Source organism: Triticum urartu, chromosome 2A, assembly GCF_056163025.1.
Source record: "Triticum urartu cultivar PI428250 chromosome 2A, HENAU_Tu73, whole genome shotgun sequence".
Taxonomy (NCBI): domain Eukaryota; kingdom Viridiplantae; phylum Streptophyta; class Magnoliopsida; order Poales; family Poaceae; genus Triticum; species Triticum urartu.
In genome coordinates, this window is record NC_141874.1 from 178,790,730 (window position 1) to 178,813,199 (window position 22,470).

A 22,470-nucleotide genomic window follows, 5' to 3' on the forward strand; every position below is an offset into this window, starting at 1 on the left:
CCAATGAAGGGTGCTCACCGCTTCGGGATCAAGGGCAAGCTAGCTCCTCGCTATATCGGTCCCTTCACTATTCTCGAAAGGCGTGGAAAGGTGGCATATCAACTGGAGCTTCCACCGAACCTTTCTCAGGTTCACGATGTGTTCCACGTGTCACAACTCCGCCGTTGCTTTAAGGATCCAATCCGAGCGGTGGATCATGAAGTGCTCGAATTGCAACAGGACCTCTTGTATAAAGAGCATCCGGTCCGCATTCTTGACCAAGCTGAACGCCGCACACGTCAGAAGGCGATCAAATTCCTCAAAGTCCAGTGGTCGAATCACTCTGAAGACGAAGCCACTTGGGAACGCGAGGATCGCCTGCGTGATGAATACCCCGCGTTGTTTCCTTCTACCTCCTAAATCTCGGGACGAGATTTCTTGTAGTGGAGGAGTTTTGTAACGCCCGGGTAATTAAGCTACAGTGAACCTCTGCTAATAGTGCCACGTCACCTCGATTACTATTCCTAATCTCGTGCTAGTTCGAAACTGATTCAAATTCAAATTCAAAATCAACCAAAGGATAAAAACTTTTCAAAATTTAAAACAAAAATGTTCGAGGTGTGCAAATAAATGCCTAGGAATTTATGGTGTGGGATCCATGCCTTTATAAAAGACCTAAATACTTAAAATGAATTAAAACAGAAGAGAAAATAAAAAAAGGAAAACAGGAAACAAAACCAAAAAAAAAGGGGAAACCCCCTCCCTCGCTGGGCCTTGGCCCAGCTAGCCATCGGGCCAACCAGGCCGGCCCACACCCCCCACCACTTAACCCCGGTCCACCACCCCCCCCCCCCCCCGAACCCTAACCCTCACCCGATCCCCACTCTCCCCCACTCGCCCCCCCTCACTCCCTCCCCCGATCTGGATCGGGGAGAGGCCCGACCCCGCCGCCTCATCCCTGCGCCCCGTTACCGGCCGGCGCCGCCCGTCTCCGCCGGCGCCTCCTGCCTCCCGCCCCGTCGCCCGCCCTCCGACTCCTCCCGCACAGCGCCCCCCCTCGACACGAGCTGGATCGGGGGCTGGACCCCGCGCCACCCCGAGCCCCGACGACCGCGCCCCATCCGCTGCCGCTCGAGGGCCTCCTCGACTCGCCGGACCGCTCCGCCATCGCCGGAGCCCTACCCCGCCGGACCGCATCCCCTGCGCCGCGTCGTCTCCGCCCGCCTCCTCGCCCCCCTGTTGCCCCTGACCCTACGGATCCACGGTGAGGCCCCCGGCCTCTCTTCCTCCCGGCTCCTCGCGTCGTCCCGCAGCCGTGCACGAGCACCACCGCGTCGGCCACGCCGTCGCTCGCGTTCCTGGCCGCCCGACTGCGCGCCAGGCCAAGCCCCCTCCTCCCCGCGCACGCCTCGCGCCCTGCGCGCGCGGCAGCCCAGGCCCGGCTCGCCGTGCCGTCGCTCCCCGCTGTCCCCGCGCATGCCTTTCCGCTCACCGGCTCCTGTCCGCTGCGCCTGGCAGCGCTCCCTGGGCCGCCCCTTGCCACGCCCAGCCCCTCACCGCTGCCGCCCTGGAACCCCCTTTGCTCGCCGTGGCCTACACCTCTGCCGGCCCCGCCTCGCTATGCCGTCGTGCTCCGGTGGCCTCGCCCCGTCGCCCTTGGTTGGGCTCGGCCCCGAGCGGGTGGCGCTCGCCACCGCTAACTCAGCGCCCGTTAACCACCCCCTGTGCCTATGACAGACGGGGCCCACGCCAAAAATGATTAAAAAAATAAAAAAATGATAATAATAAAAAATTTAAATTAAAATTAAAAATAAATGAATAATAATTAAATTAATTAATTAATTAATTAAGTTAATTAATCATGTTTAATTAACCTAATTAACTAGTTAGCTTAATTAAACCCTAATTAGTTAAACAGTCAATGACGAACGGGACCCACCTGTCAGGTTGACCAAGTCAACTACTGATGTCATGCTGACGTCATGATGACGTCAGCAGACACTATTCTGGATAATGTTGATTAAATTAATTAAATAAATTCTAAAAATGATTTAAACTTTAGAAAATCAATATAAAATAAACCGTAGCCCGGTTGGAAAAACTTTATACATGAAAGTTGCTCAGAACGACGAGACGAATTTGGATACGCAGCCCGTTCGTCCGCCACGTGTCCCTAGCATAGTGAACCTGCAACATTTCACCTCCGGTTCATCTGTCCGAAAACGCGAAACACCGGGGATATTTTCCCGGATGTTATCCCCCTTCACCGGTATCACCTACTACCGCGTTAGGGCACCTCTAACGCCGTAACTTGTCATGTCATGCATCACTATGCATATGCTTGCATTATAATTATTGTTTCTTCCCCCTCTTCTCTCTCTAGACACCGAGACCGACGCCGCTGCTACCCCGTACGACTACGGTGTTGACGACCCCTCTCTCTTACCAGAGCAACCAGGCAAGCCCCCCCCTTTGATCACCAGATATCGCCTACTCTTCTCTATACTGCTTGCATTAGAGTAGTGTAGCATGTTACTGCTTCCTGTTAATCCCATACTGATGCATAGCCTGTCCTTGCTACTACTGTTGTTACCTTTACCTGCAATCCTAATGCTTAGTATAGGATGCTAGTTTATCATCAGTGGCCCTACATCCTTGTCCGTCTGCCATGCTATACTATCGGGCCGTGATCACACGGGAGTTGATCACGGGTATATACTATACTTTATACATGATACATGTGGTGACTAAAGACGGGTCGGCTTGAGGAGCACCCACGAGTGGATCTTTGAGGCGGAGCGACAGGGCAGGTTCCGACCACCTAGGAGAGAGGTGGGCCTGGCCCTGGTCGGCGTTCGCGGATACTTAACACGCTTAACGAGATCTGGGTATTTGATCTGAGTCTGACCATCTACGCGGGAGTAGTTATGGGTATCCCGGCGTCGTGGTATCAGCCGAAGCCTTCTTGACGTCAGCGAGGAGCGGCGCGCGCTGGATTGGACTGGAACGCCACTAGGCTAGGTCTGCTTCCGGCCGCCCACGCAACATGCAGGTGTGCTAAGGGCGATGGGCCCAGACCCCTGTGCGCTTAGGTTTAGACCGGCGTGCTGACCTCTCTGTTGTGCCTAGGTGGGGCTGCGACGTGTTGATCTTCCGAGGCCGGGCATGACCCAGGAAAGTGTGTCCGGCCAAATGGGATCGAGCGTGTTGGGGTATGTGGTGCACCCCTGCAGGGAAGTTAATCTATTCGAATAGCCGTGATCTTCGGTAACAGGACGACTTGGAGTTGTACCTTGACCTTATGACAACTAGAACCGGATACTTAATAAAACACACCCTTCCAAGTGCCAGATACAACCGGTGGTCGCTCTCTCTCAGGGATACGAGGAGGGGATCGCCGGGTAGGATTATTGCTATGCGATGATACTTGGAGGTCTTCAGTCTACTCTCTTCTGCATGCTGCAAGATGGAGGTGGCCAGAAGCATAGTCTTCGATAGGACTAGCTATCCCCCTCTTATTCCGGCATTCTGCAGTTCAGTCCACATATGATACCCTTACTCCATTTGATACCCATGCATATGTAGTGTAGCTCCTTGCTTGCGAGTACTTTGGATGAGTACTCACGGTTGCTTTCTCCCCCTTTTTCCCCCTTTCCTTTCATTCTGGTTGTCGCAACCAGATGCTGGAGTCCAGGAGCCAGACGCCACCGTCGACGACGACTCCTACTACACCGGAGGTGCCTACTACTACGTGGTGCCCGCTGACGACGACCAGGAGTAGTTAGGAGGATCCCAGGCAGGAGGCCTGCACCTCTTTCGATCCGTATCCCAGTTTGTGCTAGCCTTCTTAAGGCAACCTTGTTTAACTTATGTCTGTACTCAGATATTGTTGCTTCCGCTGACTCGTCTATGATCGAGCTCTTGTATTCGAGCCCTCGAGGCCCCTGGCTTGTAATATGATGCTTGTATGACTTATTTTTTTGTAGAGTTGTGTTGTGATATCTTTCCGTGAGTCCCTGATCTTGATCGTACACGTTTGCGTGTATGATTAGTGTACGATTAAATCGGGGGCGTCACACACCAAGACAATTATTTATTTGCGCCCACTTTGCCTGGAGTCTACAATTACTTGTAGGTGTAAATCCATAATTCACCACAAGAGGAAACAATTGATTCCTATGCTCCATGTGGGATCGATACCCTCACTTCAAAAAGACTACAACTAAACCATGTGCACTTGCAGGCCACCAATTACAAGTATGGCTAGTTTGGAGGTGGATTGCTGCGGTGGTGAAGATGGTGGTGACTATGGAGATGAGATGGGAAATGGTGGCGGCTAGGGTTCGTGAATGGCTTCTGGTGCGGAGATGGAGGTTTCTGGCGATGCTCTTTCATGATGCTAGTACATAGCCCTTTATAGAAGTTGGAGTGCTGGACGCCACGGTGTCGTGGGCACTTGGCACGTGCGCATGTGCTGGTACCAAATGTCATCTTGCACTCTATTTCTTCTGGTGCACCTCCCAATTTTTCTCTTCTTTCTCCATTTTGCTTCTTCCCATATAAGTGATGATTTTTATCCATGTATAGCTTCTTTTCTCGTGAAAAAATAAAGAGAGGATTTCACAATCTCATGCATTCATTAGTCATTAGTGCCAATATCGAAGGGAATATATCAGATTTTATACGATAAACTAGTTTATACAATGATGTGATGAGGATAAAAAACACTCATCACCCGCTTTGCAACATGCCAAGCCGGACGTGAACATAATAGGTTACCCAGCTAGGCCGGGCGCAAATGACACTCACGCGCCGAGCCAGCGCACATGTTCCCGGCTATCGCGAGTGAAACATCCCGGCCGACGCGAGGAGAACGACCCTGACAGGCCAACTTGGCCTCACTAGACGCATGCGGGCACCCTCACCCGGCAGCTGGCACTCCAACCGGGTCCACCCGATGCATGTGGATGTTGACAGGGCAACACAGCCTCACCCGTCGCGCATGGAGCATCGTGCGAGAGGGCGCACACGGGCGCGAAAAAACCACCACAAATAGTTGCTCGGGCGCGCCTGCAACCACACGCCATAGACCCCCGAGGAAAACTAGCCGGGTTTGGGGCGATCATGGAGATCAAACGGTCGGGAGAGCGCGATGGAGCTAGCGGTGTGAGGCACAGGCAAAAGGACGACACGGATGACATTCTAACGTGCCAAATCCCCCATGGGGCGAGTACTCCAGCATCCTATAAGTAATATCTTACTACAACCATCAAACAAAAAAATTGCAAATGCACGGATCCCGCCGCCCATGAGCACGTGTGTGCCCTCCCTCCTCAACAACGGCGGCAAGTATTCAGAATGTGGGCTCACTGACGATCCGCTGAGAAGATAATCGCCGATTCAATCGCTCGTCGAGAAGAGGAGAACGAGAGAGAAGTGGGGGAAGTGATACGTGGTTTCCAAAACTCGAACAAGCGCACCTCTGAAATTGAAGATGTCAGGTGGAACTAAATGCAACGTTACGGCTCGCGACGGTTGGTTCCCGGTGCGGTGCTTCGCTGTGGCCCACCGGTCATAGAGTAAACGGCTAGAAGAAAACGTCTAAGCACACTCGAACGGCCCACTACCCACGATGCCCGCACGCCTCGCCCGCGAACGAAACCAACCACGAACAATGCGAGTCACACGATCTAAAGTGGACGGCATTGAGTGTGTTCGGTTTTGTTGCAAAAAAGATGTGGCTCTTCGGATATGTTTTTGGTATTTCTATTGCAATATATATTTTTGACGGGGATTTTTGTTGCAAGATATCATCGATGAATTTTAAGCATGCGCTTTTTGTTTGTCGTTTTCTCACATATATTGACGGAATAGAAAATGGGAACAACATTGCGTAAATAGATGTCCCATCCCTATTTTAAGGGCCTACTAGGTTCGTAGCGGCGAGTAGAGTGATTAGGAATCTATAGACCCATACTAACCTTTGCTTAACTATTTCAGACACTTACGCAACAACCCAAAATGCACACATCTCTAAATCGATGCCACAAAATCCACGGGCAAGAGCGTGGTAACAGCTAATAGCTTGTATAAATAAACAAAAAAAAGGAGCGTGGTAACAGCTGGATCATGATGGTGCATAATATTTCTGATTCAGGTCCTGTAACTTTTGCCTTTCAAGCTCTCGTATTTGGTGTCACGCTGGAAAAAGACGCAACAAGCCCGAGGAAAAAAAGCAGTCGTATTGGAGAAACGACATTTCTCCAATTTCGGAAGTGGCAAAGTTTCCACCTCATCATCATCAAGAGCGCAAAATCATCGTCAGCTATCCATCGCAAGGCACCAGCACACACACTGCACGAATCCGGCCGAAGCTGTGTGCGACCCGTACACGCACGGCCGACGGGAGCGCCTCCGCCTCCGGTCAGCCCGGCCCGGCCCGGTCCGGGCCCGGCTTAGGCCACCTGTACGGCTCTACCCCTGCATCCTCCGTTGGTCTCAACAACGCACGCACCCCTCTCACACCGTCGTCCTCGCCAACGCCAGCGCCAGCGCCTCCATTCTCCCACTCCTTCCATTCCACCCAGCCACGCTCGCCGCCTCGCAGGAGCTCACGGCTCGCAGCCGCCTCGTCGTCCTCCTGCTCTCCGCCGGAGGAGTGTGGGCTGGCGAGGCGTGGCGTGCAGTGGAGATCCACCCCAGCCGTGAGATTGGCCACTCTTCTTGGTAAGCGCGCCTAACTTCGTCCGACGGATTGTCAGCTGCGTGACACTGTGCTTACCGATCCATCCATCCATCCATACACCCACGGTTCGATGGATCTTTTCGTTGCTGCCTGCCTGCGTGCGTGCAATCGAATCCAAATCCTTTTCGTTTATCTCCTCGTCAGTTGGTACACGGAGATTTGTTAGCTGCGTGGTGCTGTACTAATCCGATCCACCCACCCATGGCTGGATATTATGTCTTCTGTTTTTCGGCGCGCGAGATCGATCTCAGTTGACCGTGTATGACTTTGAACCCAAATTGCGGGTGCACTTTTTTCTCCCTCGCCCCCCTTTTTTTTTGGGCGCTGATGAGTGTGGATCGACCATATCCTGTAATTTCTGTCAAGTGTTAGTAAAAATGGTGGTGAGCGAAGTGACTGCAAAATGCAGCCGTGGTTGTCGAAAAATTACTTTTTTGGGGGTTTGATTCGTCGTAGTAATACCGCCTAGATTTGGATTTTAGAGTAAGAAATGTTTGAATGCAGAAGTAGTTTATGCTTTTGCACACATTATGTTTGCTGGACTTTTAAACTCTGGTCGTCCTTACTGCTCATTTTGGGGAAGTTTTTATCCATTTCCTAGCAAATGTGTAATTCAAAACTATACATGTTAATAATGGTAAATTAGACATTCAGACACCGTAGGTACAAACAACTGCCAGGAGCAATATCTACAGAAGAGGCTACCAATTGATATTAACCCAGTACTCTATATTGTTGGAGCCTAAATTGTTGTATGGTTTGTTGGAGCCTCAATTGTGGGCTCAATCCCCAGGATTTTTTAGAACCATGCACTGAAATCCAAAGCAATGTTCTAATACGATTTTTTTACATGGTGTGTTTGACGTAATACCTGTTGCCTTGTCCGTGCAATGATCATTGTGACTTCTGTTCCGTAAACTGTGGCTTCTATTCTCTCTATGTTCGGTACTTCCGTATATGAGTGTTTCAGCTATGCTGTTATCAGCTGCTAAGTTTTAGTCAGATCTTAGGTGGTCCAGACTCATGCCTAAATGTTGTTTCCTGGGCCATATTCCAGTCAGAAAAAAATGGTTGAATCCATTGATACTTGTACTGGGATAGTTTGCCTTCTTGCTAGCTTGGGAGTTATAACTTCTTATTTTATGAACAATTGTAGTAGTACTCGATTCAATCGGTTCTAGAAACCAATGTCACTTTTTTAGGCTGCAACAAACTCCTGAATTTTCTATGCATTGCATATGAAACAACAAGCTAACAAATTTACCATCTGTAGGTTTTAGGCACCGTGAGTTACTTTTCTTTTCCTGTTTAGATGTAGGTTAGCTAGTGCCCACAAAGTTACAGTTTAAATATGGGAGGAATGATCTGCTTGACCACTTGTAGTTCTGCAGTTGGCAGCTGATGTTGCTATAGTTCAACATGGCACTAGCAGATGGCTGCCCTGCAGCCAGTTTCAATGATAAGAACACTTTTAGATGTAGGTCGTTATTCAAGAGGTCCCCAAGACAAACATTTTAACCAAAACTCCAGTAGAAAAGGTAACTGAGTTATGTGTTAGCATATGTGTTGTGAGTTACATACTTCGTTTCTACTGTTCACCAGATCTGGTACCCCGGCTTGGCGAGCATTCCCCCCTGCCCCCTCGTTCTGATGCAACCTTTTCTGATCTCCCATGTGGCCTTCTCCAGCCAGAGATCCCCTGTCAACATCCTCGTGAGCAATGATCCATTCAGTTTATTGTGAATTTATTTGCTATGTATGGAGTAATACCACTTGCTAAGCTAGTATTCCATATATATGGGATGATTTGTTGGACTAGAACCCCAACTGTCATGGAAACATTCTACAGGATTTTCTAGAGCCGTGAGATATCAGCGTTATAAACACTTGTTTGTTCTTGGCCCATGTTTCCTTGTCCAATTCTTTTTCTTACAAATGCAAAAGGATGATCTGTTAAGACTTTAATCAATGTCTTTGGCATATTACACAATATCACCTGGTTCATGCAATAACTCATTCTTACTGTATTCCTTCAATTGTAGCTTTCTGAGTTAGGATCTTCGGCGCCCATGTGCATCCTCTTCTATTAGCTTGAAAAAGGTACTCCCATGTTTTCACAAATTGTGAAGAAAATATCTCTAAATTGTGCAAAAATATGTGTGCTAGCAAAACCTTGTGCTAGAATATGGCAGTTTATTATCTGTACAAAAATGCAAAGAGATAAATGACTAATGTATCAACTATGCTCGTACATTTCTCATACAGCTCAGAAATATACATATTTTGACTCAATTATTTGCTATAGCCTGGTATACATATATTCGTACAATGTGCGCGTATGTTTTTTTACTCAAATTTGGAAATATACAAGTGCTTTTTCCCACATGTGAGCATACACACCCTAAAGCACTCATGTGTTTATTATTCTATTCTCTGTATGTTCCGCACTTCGTGTTTTGAGCTATGCTGTTATCAGCTACTAAGTTTTAGTCAGGTCTTGGGGATGGTCCTGGTCCAAACTCACCTACGCCTCATTTATCTCAGGAAACTAGTTGAAATCAATTGATACTTATATCAAAGTAGTTTTCCTTCTAGGCTCCTAGCTAGGTACATAGTTGTTACTGTTATCTTTATTTGTTTGAACAGCTACTTTCGTTGCCATATTTTGTACTGTTAGTAAATAAGTTTCTCGATAGTTCTAGTAGTACTTGATTCACTATGTTCCAACAGACACCTTAACTGCTATATGCTTCTTTTGTGCAGTATATCTGTGAATACTAAGGCACAAGTTGTCCTTTGAAATTTTTGGTCTGGCTAAAGCCAATTTTATATCCACCAACTTTCATGGTAAGAGTATTTCCCTTCTTATCTGTATGCAAAGTATATTGCAGATTTATCCTAGGTTTATGTTCTGCTGTTCAGATGAAAGTTGACAAAACATGGACTAATATGCTCTCTGTCCTTTGCTATGTTACAGATGGATTATCTTGAAATCAAGAACGGAGAAGAATATCTGGTAAATCTGTTTATTCATGTATATATATATTATATCAGAGCTATGTGTTTACATATCATTGATCCCAATCTCATACCTCCGTTTTTCTTTTTCTTTTGTGTGTGCAGATGGGTCCTATTCAAATCAAGGATAACGAAGGGAATCCTGAAGAGATGCTTGTTGACCAGCCGCATTTTCTAGAACCCATATGTCCAGAGGAAGTCAATGAAGATACACGAGTATACCCTCGTGTAGGGGATGAGTACCAGGTGGAAGTTCCAAATCTAGCAACAGAAGAGGAACGCATGAAATTAAGGTCTTTGCCAGTTGATGGTAGCAGAATGTTCGGTTTTGAGTATCCTGTGGTAGTTGGATTAACTATTCCAGTCACATGGACCCCAAATACAAGCACTCATGTTAAAGGAGAATGGAGGGAATTTTCAGGACACACTTTGTGTGCTTCAGAAGATGATCATAACAGCCACATCAGTGCAATTATCCCAAGAAGTTTACCTCAACACAGCATTTATCCAGATTGTCTGCGCTGTAAAGTTGAATATGATGATCATGGTGAGAAATTCCCAAAATCTGCTGGGCAAGACATGTACTGCTTGCCGAAAAGCGAAGTTTTAAGCTGTTCTTGTGTAAAGAGGGAAGTCAGTGATTATATTCCATTGCCTGGAATGCCAAGATACTTCTGGTCTGTTGAAGAGGAACAGACTTTACTTCTTGGTCTCTACATTTTTGGCAAAAATCTTGTTCAGGTGACGAAATTTATAAAGAGCAAGACAATGGGAGAAGTTCTATCCTACTACTATGGAGAATTTTTTAAGTCTGAAGCATATAAACGATGGTCTGCATGTAGAAAAGTAAGAAGCAGGAGATGTATACTTGGGTTGCGTATATTTTCTGGTTCCAGACAGCAGGAACTGTTGTCACGTTTGCTTGCTGGCGTAGCAAGGGAAGTTCAAGATCCTTTGCTCGAGGTGTGTTGAACTTTAATTTCCTCCTTTTTGTTCCTATTCTTTTACTCTATTAGATCCTTTGAATCATTGGCACATGGAAAGCCGATGTTTTGGGATGGGCTTCCTTTCATTAGCACAGCCACAATATTTTTCCCTGGTATGATCATTACAATCATATCTCTTCTGCTTTTGAAAAGTCCTGGAATTTTGTATACTTGTTCACCTCTATTTAATTATGTTGCTGTTGTCGTTGTCTTACTTATTTTCTGTAGGATGCTCCTGCATTTTCGCATAGCATGTCTTTGCATTGATGTTCACCTATACCAGTTTATGCTCCTGCTAGTTTTTTCGAGAGGCTGACAATTATATATTACCATCTGCAGGTCTTCAAGACATTCAATGAGGGGACATCTGAATTTGAGCAGTTTATTTTATGCTTAAAGTCCACAGTTGGTGCACAGGTTCTTGTAGAAGCAGTTGGAATTGGCAAAGGAAAGTATGACTTGACTGGATTTGCATTAGATCCTAGTAGAAACCATGCTATTTCGGGCCGTGCAGAAATACCTATTGGCAAGGCTTGCTCATCGCTTTCGTCTGGAGATATCATAAAATATTTGACTGGTGATTTCAGACTAAGCAAGGCGAAATCTAATGATCTATTTTGGGAAGCTGTCTGGCCTCGCTTACTTGCAAGAGGGTGGCACTCCGAGCAGCCGAAAGATTCCTCACTAGTCGGTAAGCAGGCCTTAGTCTTCCTCATTCCAGGTGTAAAGAAATTTTCCAGAAAGAAACTCGTCAAAGGAAATCATTACTTTGATTCTGTCAGCGATGTCTTGAGAAAAGTTGCATCTGAACCAAGGCTGCTTGATTTTGGAGTCGAAGGTGATAATAATGGAGGTGAGGTTAAGATTGCAATTGGATGGGTCAATGATGTTGAACCTGACAAAAGCACACTTGCTGACAAGAAACCTGCTTCCTATATCCGGCCCAGTGAACCAGGGTGTTCCCCTGAGCTTATGAAATTTACTGTGGTGGACACTAGTTTTGGTAAAGGGGAAGAACCATGTAAGGTAAGGTCACTAAGAAATCTACCTACAGATGCCGGTCATGGCTACAGTTCTTCACCACATTCCGGCGATTCTGTCAGTGTGAACTCAGAAGAACATTCAGATTCAGAAGACAGTTCTGAAACTTATGAAGATCTGGATACCGATCAGAGGAAAACTGATGCAAGCTGTGTTGACGAGGAGAGAAAAAACAATCCCCCAACTGGTGATAAGATGGATGCTGATGCACTTCATAAGATTTCTTCCTTTCCAGGCAGAGTCAATGGTCACATTTCAGTTGATCAATGTGTTGGCACAATGAATAATGTCTGCTCTTCCACTGGAACAGTTCTTCCTGTTGGTAATCAGAGGATACATGCTACCAATTCTTCAACTGAAATTAATTTTCAGTTTGATCCAAGAGTAAATCCTGAACCTCAAGTTTTCTTAGCACCTATGCCAAAGAGAAGAAGGTTAGTTTCTTTCAAGAATGAAAGAACTGGTCGCAAAGGAACTGCTGTCAGTAAAAGACATTATGGGAAGCAAGCTGATGCCCCACTGCAACCTGTGCCTAAAGCAAATGAAGCAAGTGCAGGGGCCAACCCTTTTGTATGGAGCACAATTTCAAGCTCATCAACCAACATAACCTTTGGCACTAATAGCAATCACACATATTGCGGACAGCTTCACAATGTGGCCCCTAATGTTGAAGTGGTTTACAAGGAAAAAGCTCAACGTAAGCATGTTATTGACCTGAATATCCCTCAAATGCCTTCTGATTATGAGTCGGCTACAAGTTATATCCAACCTCCATCTGACAATAATGCAATAACCATGGACATACCTATGCATCCCTCAGAAAACAAGGAGGCGGATGACTGCCTTCCAGATATCAATACCTCTGGTAGTGCAATCTTGAGTGAGCAGCTTTCTTTCAACTCGAGGAGGCAGAGTACCAGAAGCCGCCCACCAACATCCCGAGCTCTGGAAGCTCTTGCATGTGGCTTTATGGGGAAGCAGAAAGGTGGGGAGGGAAATTTCCCATCTTCTAGCAGGAGCAGCAGACCTGTCCGACGACCACGAAGATCAACTGATGTTACAGTTCCATTTCCTTCTGATGGCGTCGGGAGTGGTTCTCATTTTAGTGACCAAGCCATCGCTGTCAATGAATGGCGCATGAGTAATAATCAGTTTCAAATACTTCACAGCGCCCCCTCAAATAACTCCAGTGAAAAAGGGACTCTTGAATTGTTTGGGGCAGACAACTCTACTGATAAAGGAACTCGTGAAATTGTCTGGCATTCTGTAGATGGCATGAAAACGAGTAAGGAGCTACATGCGCAGCAATTGCGTTGAATTGTTCAACCTTCACAGAATGAATTTGTTGCTGGTTAAGAGAATTCCATGATCTCTAACCACAAGATCACAGATGCCAATCTGTCAAATTTCTGTTTTGGGTTAGGAGATGAATCGAGGAAGCTTATACAGATAATTGTGAATTTCAGCTATAGTTCGGTGCATTTCCGGATGTTTGGGCTTGATTCTTGTCAAAAACATATGAGCCTGAACTAACATGTGATGGATGTTTGCCGTCATTCCTTTTGATACCAGAAGTGAAGGGAAAAAAGATGAAGAAAATGGCGAGTGCAAGAATCGTGCCCTCGTTGTTAGGATGCCATCTCATGAAGCTTTTACTTCGTTTTATTTATGTGGAGATTTTTCTGATGAATTATACCTGTACTCTTTACCTTTTTTTGCCTGTACTATGTGGAGTTTCTAGAAAACTGCGTAATCGTGTGCCCATATAAGAACCATAGCTTAGCTGAACTTTGAAGTCTTGCATTGTCCCGTAATTCAAAAAGGAGAACGCAAAATAGACATGTTCATTGCATATTTGTTTAATTTATTTTTTTGCTAGTGCCGTGTTCCAAATGTTCAAATTTCTGTAGCTTTTGCTCTTTTAGTTTGAGTTGCAGGTAGTGACAGTATATGGGACTAGATTTGCTTAGCCGGGTATTGTGGCTCTGTAACATTTACTAGTTGTGGGTAGTGGCAGTATGTGGGGCTAGATTTGCTTAGCCGGCTATTGTGGCTCTGTAACATTTACTAGTTGCGGAACCGCGCTTTGAATGTTGGCTGAGGAGAAAAACACTCGAACATCCCATTATTGATGCGTCCTAGTTCTAGAGAAAAACTACATTAAGGAGTATTTTGGCACTGCTTCTATGTCGCAAAACCTATGTTTCGTAAGGCCAATTCTTGATCAAAGACTAAAAAAGTACTCCCTCCGTTCATTTTTGTAAGACGTTTTGGACATTTAAGACAGCACCTAAAACAGTTCAATTTCAGTTGTCTTAAATGACTTACAAAAGTGAACAGAGGGAGTATATAAATAAATCATGAAACGTGTGGATGCCTTATAGTATAATTCAGTGGAGGGTAACAGATATACACCAAATGTTCTATACTTTTTAATGCCCGAAATAATGAACTTATGCTGCCTAGCCTTATAGTTGGCCAAAGAATACATCAACAGTAGTCCAAAGAATAGTTGCATTGCACACACGCATGGTACATATAGGCATCGAATTCAACATACAAATTTTACAGGCAAAACTGCCCATGCTTTGTCTCTAGGGGAAAACTTCCCTCGCTGCAACTGCCGTGGTAACTGCATGGCCTGTGTCCCCTCTCCATGCCTCCTCTCCCTTCGGCCATTCATGCCATCTGCGGGAACAAACTCCGGTTGTGTCTTCTTCAGCAACCATCACATCCATGAGACGAGACCATGGGCCTTCTGAGACCACCATATATTACGAACGGAGGCAGAGCTGCTACCTCGGAAGCGAAGGCATGGTCTGCAGAGGCCCTTTGCCGGCGTCGATCCGGCCGGAGCCCGACGCGAACTTGGCCGGGTCTATCCGGGCCGAGCCCGACGCGAACATCTTCCGGTCGATGGACAGGTAGCGGTTGGAGCCGAAGGTGCCGGTGCTCTCCATGGACCGCATGTACTCGGAAGCGTTGTTCTCGATGATGAGCGCGTCCTCCAGCTCCCGCGCGATGTCCTCCATGCTCGGGCGGAAGGTCGAGAAGGACTCGGTGCACGCCGTGGCCACCTCCAGCACCCTCCACATGGCCTCCGAGCAGTACTGCCCCTTTATGCCAGGGTCCACGATCTCCTCGATCCTGAAGTCCCGTATGTATGGCTTTGCCTGTGTAACAGTGACCATGTCCATGGTGTAAAATTGGATGAGCTGATGACACTTCAGAGTTCTGATAATGAAACTGAAGTTACTGTTTTCGATTTTCCTGGAACAACCGTGAAATGTATAACTAGAACTAGCAGCAGCTGTAGATAAAAATGCATGGTTTGTGATGGTGTGCAATGAAAACTTACCCACTCGACTAAGCTCCATTCGCTCCGAGGCCTCTGAACATCGAGGGGCTCCCTTCCGGTTACGATTTCCAAGAGAACCACCCCGAAGCTGAACACGTCACTTTTGGTCGATAACACCTGAGTGGAATAGTATCTAAAAGATATGGAGTATTCACAATCAGATAGATGGTAAAGCAATGGATACATAATATGCAGTGCACAAAAATAGTACTACTATCAATACAGACAGATTTGTACCAATATTTCGCATGGTGAAATCAATATACAAACTTACTCAGGATCCAAGTATCCAGCAGTGCCTCTCACTTCCATTGATGCAACACTGTCGCCTTCTTGAGGTGCATACTTTGAAAACCCAAAGTCGGCAACCTTGCCACACATGCTCTGATCCAGAAGTATGTTGCTAGACTTAACATCTCTGTGTATGATGCAGCGGCCAGCAAAATTGTGAAGATATACTAGTCCTGAGCAAGAAACAAATTTATGTTAAGTTGTAATAACTCAAAAGAAGCATTTGCAGTTTTGCAATATCAAAATATTTGAAGAGGAAGAATGAAGATAAAGTAGCATTTAGTGGCCGTAAATTACATAAGAACAATTAGTTCAAATCCTACTGTAGATAATATCAAGAACTTAAAAAAAACATTAACTACACTACTAACCTTTAGCAGCACCAATGCAAACTGATATTCTGGTTGGCCAATCAAGAACTTTTCGTTTTGATGCCTCACCTAAATGAAACAAAAATCAGAAAAGAAGGATCTTAAGTTGAAAAGTAGCTAAATCTTCACAAAGCTTTATACCGTAGAGGCGATCCTGTAGCGAGCCATTGGACATGAGTGGATAAACCAAAATCTGTTGATCCTTTTCACAGCAATAGCCAATTAGAGGGACCAAGTTGTCATGCCACACAGTAGAAAGTAGCCGTAACTGTCAATCGACAAATTCAGTCGTTAGAGGAACTTTGTGCGCGAACTGTGTCAATTGATAAATTCAGTGAATTTCGTGCGCAAAATGATTATTTTAGTACAAAGATACTGGAATAAACAAACTAACTGGAGCAATTGAGCATTTATGTTAGGGGCGCTGGCCAAATTACAGGTTATAAGGATGCAAGTGGCATGCCGCTAAGCCCGCAAAACCTCACGGCTGGTATACAAATCGTACTAAGTAACTGAAATGGCATCAATGCACGACTCAGGCGACATACAGCATGAAGCGGGCTTATGCGGGTTGCTGCTTGCATAGATTATGAAAAATCACTGGCGAGAAGAGTGTTATGCAACCTGAACAATATTTTTTTTGTATCAAAAAATAAGAGCAACCTATTGCCGGCATGATTTCTTTATGGAGGTGTGTGCAGAATCTGCCATTACCTCATTGTTAAACTCGCGTGTTCCCTGAGTCGATGCAGGTGAGCGGACTTTTACTGCGACTTGTTGGCCATGTGCTAGAGTACCTTGATAAACAGCTCCAAACCCACCCCCTCCTATCAGTTTCTTGAAATGATTTGTTGCACTCTGGATGGATTTGTAGGAAAACTGTTGTACTGCAGGATTTGTAGTTATATGGATGCTGCGTTCTTCGAAAACAGGATCTGCATTGACCAGTATGAAGAAACACATTCATTTGTTCGTTCCATATTTTCCTCATTTCACTAATCTAACAAGATATACACAGCAGCAAAATAAAGGTTTCTGATACCATGCACATGCACAGATGAACTCAGTGATGCACACACAATGAAGAGTTGCGCAACATGAGCTAACTACACAGGCAGGTGTGCACAATATCTAATAGCTGTGTGTGGCAGCAGGGGACATACTTGTTGTAGAAGCACAGTCTGATTTCTGAGAGCGTCGTTCGCGTTTGTTGAAACAAGTGAAGAACAATCCCAGTGCAAAAGTACATGCCAAAGATCCTCCAGCAAGACCGCTAACAACAAATGTTCTCTGATTGGCAGCTCCAGGTGGACTACTGTGCTCTCCAGCAGCACAGCCTCCATCGCTTTATGATTTTCATATAGCAATTTCAGCAGAATTATGTCACCGTTAATAATGACCAGATCAAGGTGAACATCAGAACATAAATCTCACCTGAAATCCAGGTTGGTAGACAGGCCATCAGGTAGCTGATTGCTCAACAAGGGGTTGCACTTCACTGACCTGGATCAACAACCATGCTTGATTAGATCATACTGACATTAGAAGCATTCAAGCATATCGAATGCAAACAGAATGATCAGAACTGAAAGCACGGGTCTATATAATAACATTTTAATTTGAGTGATGCCTAGGATCCAACCAGTAAGACCCAGGATGAGTTTGTTCTGGACAATCACATTTTATGGTAAGAAGTGGAACAAGGCAAACACGCTTACAGCTTCAGCAGGTGAGTGAGAGCAGAGAAAGATTCCGGAATAGACCCGGTGAAGTTATTGCCCTGCAGATCACTGCACCCACAAGTAATAAGAACACATAGAAAATCTCTAGAACAAGGCATTGAACATTCAAAAAGAAACACAGACACTGAAGCATACATTTCAGTTAGCCCCGTCAGGTTCCCGATCACGGCAGGAATTGGCCCTTGTAGTTCCTTAGAAGAAAAGTTCCTGTCCAGACACCAGCGTATATCAGATTGGTAGCAACCGCACACCACCTCTCAGACTCAATGTCTCTAGGGTCTTAATTCATATGGTAAAATAATAAAAAGAGGCACATATATGCCAGTAAAAAAAGCAGGGTGTGAACATTATCACTATCCCATGGGCACTTACAGCTTAGCTACGACCTGGTTACCATCTAGTAATCGGCAAGAGAAGCCTTCCCAGGCAGATGGGGAGCACGGGTCTCCTCCATTCCATGACTTGAGCATCTCATGTCCTGGGTTCCTTTCCCATAGCTCCTCCTTGAGTCGCTTCGCCACATCCACTGCACAACAAGGTCAGCAAGAAAGTCCATATCAGAAAAACAGGCATCGGATTTGGCAGTGAACAGAAAAATTAAGCGTGCTTGTCACATCAATCACATGCAGAGTACTTTGGCACCGAAGTTTACACCGATTCAGCCAATCGGTCGAACAGACCAGCAGCAAGACCACACTATGCAGTCATGGCGACCAAGCTGCCCAAGAACTGAAAACATGTCCCCAAATTCTAACTGGCCTGGTTCGGTGATCGATCGATAGTTCAGGGGCTGTGCTGCTGTGGTATACGTATACCTTGGGTGAGTCCATGGGGCGACGCGGCGGCGGCGGCGGCGGAGGTGATCAGGAGCTGCGCGGAGAAGACGAGGAGGAGGAGGAGGAGGGGGAAGCGAGCGACCATATCTCGGGCCCGGCAGCGACCATACGGGCGTGGCGGGCGACGGGAGTGCTGCCGCTGCCGGCCGGCCGAGGGGGGAGAGGGGGTGGTGGAAAGGGTCAGCACTGGGCGGGCGGGTGGGCGGGCGGCTAGTTGGCGCTTTGTTTTGTATAGTTTCGCCGCTTGTCTGCTGGTGCTCGGCAGCGGCACAGTCGGAAGGGTGACGCGGCCGTCGACAGCGACCGCGCGCTTGCTCTGTTGTTGCGCTCTGCGGGCGGCACTGTTTGAGCTCGTCATCGGAGGATATTCTTAGGACTTGTATCCTTCTCGGAGCTCAACGCTACGGTACATGATTGACCGTGAACGACGGTCCCTTGTTTATTTGTTTTGCCTTTTTTTTTTCTTGACGGGTTGTTTTGCCTTTTCTTTGTATATGTAAGGGCATCTAAGAGCATCCATCCAACTGATGATGATATAAAATAAGGCATCCAAAAAAAGTTTTTAGGAAGGAGAGAAGATTTCAGAGTAGAGGGAAATTTTCTGACGTGTCAGATGATGTAAAATAGGGCACCACAGAACATGAGCTACGGATGGAGTTTAAACTTTGCATTTGCAACATCATCATACACATAATCAACACATATCAAATGGAACTTCAAAAGCAAAGCATAGTGCATTACAAACACAGACACAACTACAAGCATAGCACATAAATGCATAGTCACTCAAATGCCATTGCCTTCATTTTTTTTTCCAGAAAAACTTTCAATCTATTCATTTTCAATCATGGCAATACAACAAACACCAGAAACAAAAATTACATCCATATCCGTAGACCACCTAGCGACGACTACAAGCACTGCCTTCATTATCATCACTTGTACTTGCATCTTCAATTCTTCATGGGCTGCTTCCTCTCCCATTGGCTTCATTATCTTCATTTGCATCCGAGGCACCATCCATGTCACACATGCCTCCTTCCATGACACCACCCGTGGCACACATAATGTAACGCCCCGAGACCGTTGCGCCAGGTGTCGTCCAGTTATTCGCCGTCGTTGCCATGTCATTTGCTTGCGTGTTGCATCTTGTCATGTCATCATGTGCATTGCATCATCATGTTTTAAAACTTGCGTTCGTCCGGGTTCTCCGAGTTCTCTCCGTTGTCCATTCTGAGCCCAACCACACTTGCACACGCCCGCGGCATGTCCGAAATAGTATTTTATAAGTGGCCGGAAAATGTTCTCGGAATGGGTTGAAAGTTGGCATGCGGTATTGTTTTGTTGTCAGTAGACCGCCTGCCAAGTTTCATCGCATTCGGAGTCCGCTTGACATCCCAACGGATAAATATAGCGGCAATAGTAGCCGGTATAACGTCGGACGTTTTCGGCCTCCGGAAACCCTGCTGGCTGCATCTCTCCCCTGTTCTCTCAGACCAACCCGCTCTTCACAATCCGCCAGACCCACCCTAACCCTCTCTGCACGGTGCATCGACCCCTCGCGCGTGTCCGAAGCTGTCCCGGACCCGAACCGGACTGTCGCCACTATTGTGTCCGGAACATCCCCAAACATCTACAAAACGTCTCCGTTTTGTTAATTGGACTCCCTAGCATATTTATTCTCGTCTGTCGGAATTCGATCGGATGATCCAAAAAATCCCTTCTTCCCTTATATATAGTCTATCCCTAGTCCATTTTGGACCTAACCCTATTTCCTAGGGATCCTCTCAGCCGCCGCCACTACTCCCCATCACATCGCCCAGATCCGTCGGCACCCACCTCCTCTGTTTCCGTGCCTGACCAACCCCGCTCCTCCTCCCGATCCCCATGGTTGTTGTTCCCCGTTGACCCGCATAGCAGCAGCTCCATGTCGGAGCTCCATCACCACCTGTTGCCCCTCGCCGGAGCAATACCAGCAGGACTGTGGCCTTCTTCTCCCTCCCCTCTGTTTTTCCTCGTGCTCCCCGGCTCTCTCTCACGATCTCCCCCTCTCTCTGTATTTCATCTGCTGCAGGTCCCGAGAACCTTGTTTCCCTCCTCCCGTGCCTCGATCCAGGGTGGATCGGGAGCAGCGCCACCCTGCGTCAACCGCCGGAGCAACGTCCTCCCCGGCGAACCTCGACCTCCTCCGAAGCCATGGAGCCTCCCTGCCGTTCCCGACCTCAACTCCCTCTCGTCTCGCCATGGCGTCTCCGAGCCCAACCATGAGCAGTGGTGGCCGGAGCTCGTCTTCCCCGCCCGCACGTGCCCGCCGTCGACCAGAGTCGCAGGCCACCATGGACAGCTCCAGGAGCTCCCTCGCAGCCGCCTGGATCTGGCGTCTCACCGGAGACGTGTCCTCGCCGGACCCCACGAGCGCCGCCGCACCTTGACGCTAGCTCGTCTCCACGGCTGGATCCCGCGCCGTCCCGGCCCTGCACCGCCCTTGCCTGTTCCCGCGGCGCCCTGAACCCATCGCTGCCTTTTCTCTTTCAGAACGACGACCAGCGCCAGCGACCGCTCGACCACGTTGACTCGATCGAGTCAACCGCCAGATCCACCGCGCCTGGACCGGCCTCGTCCCGATTCCAGGCCCAGCGCCTCGGCTCTGCTGCCTGAGACGCGCAACGCCTGCTTCCCCTTCGGCCTTCAAGGCTAGCTCAAGCTGGCCCAGCCCAGCCGCCTACCTCATCCGGCCCAGCATCGCCCCTGCAGGCCTCCCTCCTCCCACCGACTGGGCCAGGCCTAGGGTGAGCAGCCCCCGCAGCGCCCCTCCTCTATTTTTTCCTCCTGTTGGGCCAACTTGTTTCGGCCCGTTTCTATTTTTTTCCTGTCCAGCGGATTTAGCTATTTTTCCCAAAGAACGTCAGTTTTGCAGAAAAACCCTCATACTTCATGCATTTAATAACTCCTCAACCGTGCATCAGTTTAAAATAATTTATATATGAAACTTGCTTAAAATTATGTGTAGATTAATAATATGCCACTTTCTTGCCATGTTAAAAAGTTTAAAATGCTGTTTGGTTAAATTTGCTCCTACGCCATGTTAAAATGATTTAATTCATAACTAATTAGCCGTAGCTCGAATTTAAATAATCTTTATATGTAAATGGGGTAGAAAAATGCCTAGTTAACATGGTGTACTTGTTTTTCATGTTTAATACCTCTAAAATTGTGTTTAGGACAGAACAGTACCAAACCTAAAAATATGCATATGGGGATTTACCGGAATTGTTGTTTGTTGTTTCCGGCCTCATTTAAACTTGACTAGATAGGTAGTTTTCTTTTGCTTCACCCTCTTGCCATGTTAACCAACATTTAATATTGTTGAGTACATAAACGAGATTGAACTAAATAACGTGTTGTGGTGTTTTGTCAAGATGCAACTCGTTGCATATTGAGCTCCACTTAATTTGTAGCGATGTTTGTTGCACTTTGCCATGCCATGCTTCATTAACCGGACATGCATCACACTTGATTGTGCATCATACCATGTTCATGTGTGGTTTGTTTACTATGTTGTTTGCTCTTTTCCGGTATTGTTTCTTCGGATTGGTTCCGGTAACGTCGTGTGTGTGAGGACCCGTTCGACTACGTCCGTTTGTCTTCTTCATGGACTCGTTCTTCTTCCTTGCGGGATCTCAGGCAAGATGACCATACCCTCGAAATCACTTCTATCTTTGCTTGCTAGTTGCTCGCTCTTTTGCTATGCCTATGCCGCGATACCTACCACTTGCTTATCATGCCTCCCATATTGTTGAACCAAGCCTCTAACCCACCTTGTCCTAGCAAACCGTTGTTTGGCTATGTTACCGCTTTGCTCAGCCCCTCTTATAGCGTTGTTAGTTGCAGGTGAAGATTGAAGTTTGTTCCCTGTTGGAACATGGAGATCGTTCCTTGTTGGAACATTGTTTACTTGTTGGGATATCACAATATATCTTATTTTAATTAATGCATCTATATACTTGGTAAAGGGTGGAAGGCTCGGCCTTATGCCTGGTGTTTTGTTTCACTCTTGCCGCCCTAGTTTCCGTCATATCGGTGTTACGTTCCCGGATTTTGCG

At 46.9% G+C, this 22,470-nt stretch overlaps 2 protein-coding genes across 3 annotated transcripts; one reads left to right on the top strand and one right to left on the bottom strand.

Moving 5' to 3' along the window:
• Nucleotides 1-6,341: 6,341 nt before the first annotated feature.
• LOC125536572 (uncharacterized) lies at nucleotides 6,342-13,647 on the top strand. 2 transcript variants are annotated; one of them, XM_048699808.2, is made up of 7 exons: nucleotides 6,342-6,705; nucleotides 8,327-8,437; nucleotides 8,767-8,824; nucleotides 9,488-9,571; nucleotides 9,702-9,740; nucleotides 9,848-10,705; nucleotides 11,068-13,647. In XM_048699808.2, exons 4-7 carry the CDS (start codon nucleotides 9,569-9,571, stop codon nucleotides 13,084-13,086), a joined length of 2,919 nt encoding a protein of 972 aa, XP_048555765.2. In that variant the 5' UTR covers nucleotides 6,342-6,705; nucleotides 8,327-8,437; nucleotides 8,767-8,824; nucleotides 9,488-9,568; the 3' UTR covers nucleotides 13,087-13,647. The 2 variants fall into 2 exon arrangements, with proteins under 2 accessions (XP_048555765.2, XP_048555764.2); XM_048699807.2 differs by lacking the exon at nucleotides 8,327-8,437.
• Nucleotides 13,648-14,179: 532 nt separating this feature from the next.
• Nucleotides 14,180-18,573, bottom strand: LOC125536573 (nodulation receptor kinase). The gene is made up of 12 exons (XM_048699809.2): nucleotides 18,347-18,573; nucleotides 17,904-18,057; nucleotides 17,667-17,738; nucleotides 17,508-17,579; nucleotides 17,224-17,292; nucleotides 16,953-17,134; nucleotides 16,504-16,724; nucleotides 15,931-16,057; nucleotides 15,790-15,858; nucleotides 15,402-15,591; nucleotides 15,128-15,260; nucleotides 14,180-14,942 (listed from the first exon to the last, which is right to left on the bottom strand). Exons 1-12 carry the CDS (start codon nucleotides 18,450-18,452, stop codon nucleotides 14,565-14,567), a joined length of 1,773 nt encoding a protein of 590 aa, XP_048555766.2. The 5' UTR covers nucleotides 18,453-18,573; the 3' UTR covers nucleotides 14,180-14,564.
• Nucleotides 18,574-22,470: the final 3,897 nt, after the last annotated feature.

Bases quoted from the DNA above. Each gene is read 5' to 3' on its own strand.
- LOC125536572 (XM_048699808.2), top strand. The intron at 9,741-9,847 runs GTAAATCTGTTT...TTGTGTGTGCAG, and splicing joins AGAACGGAGAAGAATATCTG to ATGGGTCCTATTCAAATCAA. The intron at 10,706-11,067 runs GTGTGTTGAACT...TACCATCTGCAG, and splicing joins TTCAAGATCCTTTGCTCGAG to GTCTTCAAGACATTCAATGA.
- LOC125536573 (XM_048699809.2), bottom strand. From the start codon at position 18,452: ATGGTCGCTCGCTTCCCCCTCCTCCTCCTCCTCCTCGTCTTCTCCGCG. The intron at 16,725-16,952 runs GTATGTCCCCTG...TGGTCAATGCAG, and splicing joins AGACTGTGCTTCTACAACAA to ATCCTGTTTTCGAAGAACGC. The intron at 15,592-15,789 runs GTTAGTAGTGTA...TTTCTTGCTCAG, and splicing joins TTGCATTGGTGCTGCTAAAG to GACTAGTATATCTTCACAAT.